Here is an 8,600-nt window from a genome sequence, read left to right as displayed (position 1 = left end):
TAATGCATAAGAAGTTGATGCAAGGAAAAGTTATATGCTTAAAAATAAGAGCAGATTACTTAAAATCTCTACATTCATATGCAATCGCAAATTTAGTATAAAGTCTTCAAAGACAGAAAGCCCAAATCTAAAAATTGCAGAGAAAGAAATATCATTTGTAAGCAAGTAAGCTAGGATGATCAGCAAAGGACATTATAGTTTATTTTTTTTAACAACATCTCAGATATTGTTATGTGCTGGTTTATTGTTAATTTGATTTTAAAGCATACAGATTATGGTAAATTAATATACCTGTGTCCCAATTAAAACTAAGTTTCTCTTCAGTTTATACAATATATTAAAGTAGAATTGATTGGAATTTAATGAGTCTGTCATACTTTAAATTTATTATAATGTCTCAAAAGTGTTTTTGGAGACTGTTACCCACTGAATGTGAATACCAAAAAAATAACTTAGTTTTACATTTTTGCGATTTTACCCAAAACAGTCCAGCTGGGCTGCTAGATTAAAAATAAAATAATTTTTTTTTAAATTGCATTTAAAAAAGAAAACACAATTTTCAGTCATATGATATGAAAATGTTCCAGTCTATATAACTCCTACTGCCTACTTTCAAAAAATTCCCTTGTTCTGAAGTCAGTTCAGTGACTATTAGAAGTAGTCACTGATGTAAATTCCATCTTGTTTATGAAAACAATTTGAACAAAGCATTGATTGTCCAGAGTTTATAAAAAAAGTTAAAACCTATAAAATGTTGGCATCGCTACTATTTGGGGCATGCGAATGACATGCACATAAATCATAGTTTATTGGCACAGTCTTTTATACACAGAGAGAAGGCTTTGCTGAAAATGGAATTCATCGATGTACTGTAATTCCCCTCTTTTATAGATTTGTTTTCAATGCATTCTGAATTGGAAAAAAAGTCTGAAGCAAATCTTAGTCTACAATGGCAATCAGGGGCACAAGAAGTCTTTCATGACATGGGTCAGCTACGGTAGAAGGGCAGAGTAGGCAAAGTTTGGGGAAATCAGGGTGGATGGAAAGGCCTCAGTGTGAAGTTTTGGGAAGGAAGGTCATTTGTGTAGCTGATGTCCCTCCATGCAATCTCAGTCACATCCCTATTAGCCCTGGGGACAGTAGTCTGTTGCTCCATTTTGTAGGAAAGTGTCCTATTACCACTATTTAGGAGACGTAACAGTTTACTAAAGGCTTTTACGGGAGGACTCTGTCCCTTCCTGGCCATCGTGAAGTGGGTGAAAGAGGCCATTTATGCTGACAGATTTTCATCTTAACAGCAGAGGATTTTCCTGGTGACATTTTGGCAAACCTTGATCTGCAGCCCCTCTAGCAAGGACAAGGGGAGCAGTCGCTTCCCAATACTGGGCCAAGCGTGTGAAGCCACCCTTGTGCCTCATGCACCACTGCTTTGCTTGATCAACACCTGGTCGAATATAAGAAACTTCTGTCCTGGTCCAGGCCCAGGTGAGTTGTCATCCAGACCAGGTCTATCTCTCTGCATCCACACTGAACAAGGCTTGGCAGTGTCATTTGTTGTTTTATAATGTCATCCCAATGGGAAATAAGTGTTCAAGTCTCAATGAGGGAAGTGATCTAATTCTCTTGGATTTTATGAGTAGCCCGGTCTTAGCAACGGGAAGATTTTGAAGTTGTTGGTCACCTAATCATTCTAAGTATCCTTTTTTAAAACATCTGGTTTTAAAAGTTTTACCTCTGTTACCACCTGTACAGTACCCTAGACTCAAAGGATATGCCCAACTGGGTGATGATAAATCGACTGCATAAACTACCTAGGGCCATTCAAGTCCTGAGAACGGAGCTCCCCATACTTGCATTGCTCCAGTTCTAGCAACTAAAATGTGACTGAAGTTACAACAGAGTAAACCAAGAGAAACAGCAGTGAACCAGCCCAAGAATTCACCCAGATAATTCTTTCCTTTTTCTTTTCCAGTAGCAAAATTATTGGCAGCCACCAGGGATCAATGCTGTAATTAGCCTTGAAGTGCAGCACTGAAGAGTATATGCAATCCAAGCAATATTCTGTTAAGTCATTCTACTGGACTGCAGGGCTTGTGGGTGGGATTCTCCCAAGTGAAAAATACAGCAATGCCACAAGACTAAGTTCTTAGTATTTCTTGGAATTTTAGTAACAGCCATAAAATTTGCTGTTGTCACCTGAATCTTTAGAAGTACTAAGCAAATTAAACAATCAAGCCTCAGACCTGCAGCTCTTCTCCACATATGATGCTTATTAAAATACATGTGGTGAAGAGCTTCATGAATGGATTCCAGAATTTTCAAGCAAAAATGCCTAAAATCAGGTTCATAAATCCACATCTAATTTTTTTAACAAGGTTATGCTTATTTTCCAGTTTTCTTGAGCTTCTGAAAATTGCCAGTGCTAGAGCATTTGAAAAAAAAAATCAAGCCAATTTATGCATGTCTTTTTAATCTGAATTAGGGTCTGCATTAAGACCTTTTTCTAGAATTGTCCATCGTAGGCGTCAGGACTAGTCCTGTGAAGGCTAAACGAGGCATGATATGGCAGCCCTGATGTGTTCAGAGTTGATCCTAGTTCTCTGGAGCTAAAATACCACAGGAGAGCTATTTAGATGATGTACATATGGCTAATGTGGATGCCCTCTATTCTGTCAAGATTGGAAACTTGGCCCACAGACTGACATGGGATATCCCCACTGGAAGCATGCTATTACTGTTCGTCTTAACAAAGTGGTCCATCACTGATCACGTGGCATAACTCTTTCAAAACCCTGCCTGTACTAAATAATTTCATCAAAAAAGTCAAGGAAAAAATAAATGTAGGAGATCAGAAAACTATGAAGAAAGGATAGCAAAATCACAGCCATTTTAACAAGAGCTTGGCAACTTGTGTAAGAGTGATTGCATACATGCATAAGTCATGCCAGCTTGTCTGCACAAACAGCATGTAATAGCCACATCCAGAAATGTTGTGTTCCAGCCCAAGGATTCTTCATTTAAAGTAGACAATGAATGAGCTGCACATTTCTGCTTGTGGTTGTTCTCTCTAGTGTTTGAGCGTATTTTTAAGCCAGAGGATCTGTTTAGGAGAGTCAAAACTATGTATACTAATGGCAGTTGCAGAACTGGGTGTGACAGCTAGACAGCCTGATGGCTTGAAAAAATGGACCATGGAGACAGGAAAGAGACGTAGTTATCAGGACAAGGACTTGTGCATGTATTAGAATAGCCTGTGCATCAGCGAATGCGTAATTCAGCCACACCGTCCTCTATTGGCTAAGCCTGGATCTCTGAAAATGAGAATGTATTCATACTGTTTTCATTTGTTGATGCCCAGTTTAAGGCATTTCAACAGAATCATACTTTCAAACAACCCATCTCCTTCATCACATCTCTCTCTGCCCTCAATACCTTTAAAAATCAAGAGAGGAAGAGGTTCAAGATGGGGAATTTCAATTTATTTAATTTATTGCAAATTAATGAACTTTTAATTACTGATTCTGATATTTAAAAAAAAATAAAACCAATTAGGGAAAAGCACCTCAGCTCCCCTCTGTACACGTCTCCTCCCCTCTTTCTGGTCTCCAGTCCCCTCACTGTGGGCTGTACTCAGTCCTTTTGGGGAAGTGAGGGCTGATGCAGGAGATGGGGTCAGCTGACGGTGGCAGCCTTTCTTTTTCCACTGTTTGTTTTGTATTCAGTTGCCCCAGGGTGGGTTCCTCCAGCAGCCACCGACCCATCAGAGTCAAGCTTCCTCCTCTCTGCCCTTGCTCAGGTGGCTTTTCTTCCTCCAGCCCCTTCTCAAGATCCTACTTTGCTCCAGCATTTCTTCTGCTCTTCCATCTCTCCTCTCTCTTCCTGCTCTGGTGTGGTCTTCGCTGTCTTTCTCCTCCTCCTCTAGTGGTGGTGTCTCTTTTTCTCAGCATTTACCACCCTTTCTTAAACACATTTTCAAAGAGGTGCCAGAAACTCCTCCAATCAGTTCTGTATTGCAGGCGGAGCTGGCTGCAAGTGGCTGCATCTGGCACAGGGTGGTCCATGACCTCCTCCCACAGAAACCACCCCACAGCCACACTGCTGCCAAAACCCTGCCAATTCTGCCCAATACACACCTCAAGACTTCCTTGGTAATTAAAAAAAAAATAAATCTGACCTAGTTCTACGTTTTCTCCAATCTGGGGATTTTTTCCTTCACAAAAGCCTTTACATTTCTGAGTATGAATATTTCTGGTATCTTTGGAAAGATCAACATGATGAGATCTGAGATAAGGAATCTAAATGAAAGCAGGACTTTCTACAGCTGGCCTGTGCGCGTTCCCCAGGTGTGCTGCTCTGGAGAGCTTCAGCTTGCAAGCTAACTGCTCTGTGCGCTGTGCGGCTCACAGACACCAACCACCTATATGCTGCTTTCAGGTTCTGGACGACAGCTGAGACCGGCTGAGCCTCCAGGAGATGCTGATGCTGATGCAGATGCAGAAGATGAAGATTCTGTGAGTTTTTTGAGAGTTGTGGTTTTTTGGGATGGGGGTTTGGCAGTTTCCTTGTTAAGATGGAATCTTATTTTGTTTATAGCTGGGTCTTGCTGGTGATTCTTTTCCTCATCAAAAATGTTGTATTTCTGCTTGGGATTCTCCTGCCATCTCAAAAGCCAGAATGATGCTTCAATCTAAAGTGATCTGCTTTTTGCCATGATTCACTAGCATAAGTTTAATATCAAGACTTAGCAAACTATTTCATGGCTGTTGACTACAGTAACTTTTCTTTAAAGCTTTAGCCAGTTTAGGTTCCCTATTGTTGACTCCAGAAGGAAACATGCCAAGTGTTTGTCAGCGGAAATTCCTGCTGGGACGCTTCCATAGTTTGCGTGATTATAGAGGGCAATAAAGTTTGAAGCCACAGGATACAAAGGTTAGGTGTCCAAATAAAGCAGGGGAGGGAATTTTTATTGCCTTTTTCAATTATAACTAATTGATGTGTCAGTATTTTCAGTTTGTTCAACCCATAGATGCATACAATTCATAAAGAGAACCAAAATCAGCATACCATTATTTTTGTCTCTCAGGAGGCTGTCCCTTGTGTTCCTGAGTAACATCCATAAATGAGAATTGCATTTGTTCTTGACTTAAGGAAAGAGTTATTAGTTATTCCACATCCACCATTAGTAATGAAAGATTGGTACACAGAAGAAGACTATGCCTAAGAAGAAAACCTCTCCTAAAAAAATGGGTCACTGTTTAATGGTGGATATTCCTTTCCCACGACTCATTTCTTTTCCACAGGTTAATGAAGTGGCAGTAGAAGACATCCGTCCCAGGCCACAAGGATCCTCTCCAGTTTATGAATATTCCATAGAAGAGGAATATTTAAAGGCAAGACACTGAGTTTTCATGCATGCTTGGCTTTATCAAGTTGCGCCAAGAGGCTTTAGGTCCTACAACTAGCCAAGACTGATACACAGCAGGATGTTGTTGCAGCCATATTTTCTTCCTGTCCCCACCAAAATCAGGGCCATGTTCACTGATGGTTTTATAGTGTACTGAACTTGTCATTGGCCATGTTCTTGTTTCTTGGCAAAAAAAAATAATTTGATTTAATTCCTTAAAGGACTTTGGTCATAGAGCGTCAAGAAATCACAATACTTTTCCCTATTAGAATATTTAACTGGCTTAAATCTAACTAATAAGTATTTAAAAATTACCTGTACCTCTTTTAGATTTAACTAGTACCGTCATGTTAAGTAGGCAACAGTTTGAAATTCATGTTGAAGTCCAATAAATGAAAAAAAAGTATATTCACAAAGATGAAAGCATGAGAAGTGTGCTACATTAGTAACACACAGAAAAGCTCTTCGTGCTATTGGTGTCTGGTGTTCATTTCATGCAAATTTTGGTACAATGCAGGGAGGCCTTGGTATCTAACTTACTACTGGAAATAATATGGTTAAAAAATTCACATTATCCATTGCACTTGTAGATTCCAATTTTGCTCTGTTGCTATTAAAGTCAGCTTCAGTTCTTAGTCTAAACCAGGCATTTTAACTGATGTAGGATTTTTGTTGTACTTTACAACAGCACGACTTCTGAACACTAAAAAATTGCAAATTATTTTTCAGCTACAGGAAGAAAACAAAAAATATTCTACAGACAAATCAAAACAGAGTCATCCACAGGTCAGTCTAAAAGCACTCAGTAGTTCTAGGCATGTGGTTTGCAAAATACTGAAGTCCATTACAACACAGAGATGTGGATGGGTGAACAGAGGGAAGGACAAATAGGCAAAGAGTCACTTTCGACTTGTTTTGACCAGGAACTTCACAAATTGCCTAGCTGTGACACAGACATGAACACTTACTTGTCCTGTTTAGCGTCCTTCCATAGTTCTTTTCAGCATTCTTTAGCCTTCTCTGGTTTGATTACAGTACAGCATTAGCTCTTAGTCTGACTTTTCTGGCCCGTTGACTCTAATTCAGGTGCTTAACATCTTCACAGAAAATATGATCTTTCAGCCCTAAAAGATTCCATAGCTTTCATGTTTTTAGAATTACAACCTATTTTCCCTATGGCTGTGATCCAGCATAATCCTAACACATGTGCTTAATTTTAATTTAGAACAGAATCAAACCCACGCTGAATAAGTACATTTTATATCTTAGATAATCTTTCTTGAGTTACTGAAAATATACCTGAGGAGACTCAATTTTTTATTGTAGAATAATGTAAAACACTTTGATACAAATGAATAAAAGTTATAAATTCACACTCTTTTCTATATCTAGGAGACAATGGAAGTGACCCTGAAAACAGAAGTGGAAGCTGGTGCTAGTGGTTTTAGTGTGACGGGTGGAGGAAATGAAGGAATATTTATTAAAAAAGTACTTAAGGAATCTCCTGCTTCAAAAATATTTAGTCTGAGAGAAGGTACAGTCTGATTTTCTATTGTGGTTTTTTTAATATATCTTAAAATAATCAGGTATGTAGCTGTGTGTGCATATAGAAAGCTACCTGATCTGTCACTTCTTTAGGTAACAGGAAAAGTAGATCCCAAACCAATTAAATACTATGTGTGAACTTAACCTTTCCATATTAATAATGTAAAAGATCAGTTTCTTAAACAATAAAGAATTTTTTTTTTTATGCCATAAAAAAAATTATCTAATTTTCACTGGAACTGTGAAAAGATACATAGAAAGTAGTGTATACATAAATAAAATGGAGAAAAAACCCCAAGTCATAACATCGATGAAGAACTTTTATTTGATTCTTTCACAAAATAGTATTCCACAAAATTACAAAAAATAATGATTTGAATAAGAACAGTCCAGAGTCTAAATACTGAAAAATATAAGAAAAAAACTTTGTTACTATCAGAGTGGTCAGACATTGGAACAGGTTTTCCAGAGAGGTTGCAGAGTCACCATCCTTGGAAATATTCAAAACCTGACTGCACATAGACAACCGTCTGTAGCTGACCCTTCCCGGAGCAGGGCAGTTGGACTAGATGATCTCCAGAGGTCCCTTCTATTCAGCCTTAACTATTCTGTGATTCTGTGAACATCATTTTCTATTTTAAATAAATAGGATGTGATAATTACTTTTTTAAATAAGCATCAATTCAAAAAAATTTGAAGAACTGCAAGAAAACACAAACTAATTAAAATAATGTCTGATTCCACTTGCAGGTGATCAGCTTCTAAGTGCTACCATATTTTTCGATAATATCAAATATGAAGATGCACTCAAGATTCTCCAGTATTCTGAGCCATACAGAGTCCAATTCAGCCTCAAAAGAAAAATTGCTGGGAAAGAAGAACTAGAATACATTCAGTCTGCAGCCCAGTACAAAAAGGAAAGATTAAGTCAGGTAGTCATTTGATTATTTTACAAAGTTTGGATAACACTTTAGTAGTAATGTGCTGTGTCAAGACAGACCAGAATATACACACTTGTGTCTTCTTAAGACTTAGGCACGTATTTAAACTTACAAACATGAATATTCATGAAAAGAGAAAAATCCCAAACATTATATGCAACTTTATAAATATCCTGGGCGAGACTATAGATTTTGGATAAAGCCAAAATCTTGTGTTAGGGTAGAAGAACATTCTTCTCTAGTGAGTCAGCACTTTTTTTGTTGTTGTGTCCACTGATAGAACTGGCTCAGATAAGCTCTGTAATATTTATATTCAGTATTTTTCAAAATGTAAAATATCAGTAAATATTTTTCTCAAAAGTTCATCAGTGAAATTTTCTGTTAAAAATATGTGTTTAATCACTGGTATCTCCATAGACATGATCTTTTCATAGGTCTCCATCACATTGAAAATTATTATTCTCTTCATATACATTTATATAAATATTATATATATTTGTACATACATAGAGAGATACACATATAGAGACCTCTACTTACTGCAGAGTTTTGCAAGAACATAAACCTTCAGAAATCCACATATTACAGTCATATAATCCATTTGTTTTATTTATTTTTGTCCGAATTATATACACCATCTTCAGGATTTTTTTATATAACAAGTAGATACTGTGAATAAAAAGCACATTTTTCTGTATATTTTATAGCAT

The 8,600-nt window shown here is 37.5% G+C and overlaps 1 protein-coding gene across 1 annotated transcript in view; it reads left to right on the top strand.

The window, feature by feature from the left end:
• The first annotated feature begins 4,421 nt into the window (after positions 1–4,421).
• Positions 4,422–8,600, top strand: part of LOC129207274 (protein AHNAK2-like) — a 28,355-nt gene continuing 24,176 nt past the window's right edge. The window contains exons 1-5 of the mRNA XM_054827958.1: positions 4,422–4,511; positions 5,301–5,390; positions 6,134–6,190; positions 6,797–6,938; positions 7,700–7,881. Of these exons, the coding sequence (XP_054683933.1) occupies positions 4,422–4,511; positions 5,301–5,390; positions 6,134–6,190; positions 6,797–6,938; positions 7,700–7,881 (561 nt within the window). The remainder of the gene's footprint in view (positions 4,512–5,300; positions 5,391–6,133; positions 6,191–6,796; positions 6,939–7,699; positions 7,882–8,600) is intronic.

The sequence above is a fragment of the Grus americana genome, chromosome 5, assembly GCF_028858705.1.
Source record: "Grus americana isolate bGruAme1 chromosome 5, bGruAme1.mat, whole genome shotgun sequence".
Taxonomy (NCBI): Eukaryota; Metazoa; Chordata; class Aves; order Gruiformes; family Gruidae; genus Grus; species Grus americana.
This window is presented reverse-complemented; position numbering and strand designations above follow the sequence as displayed.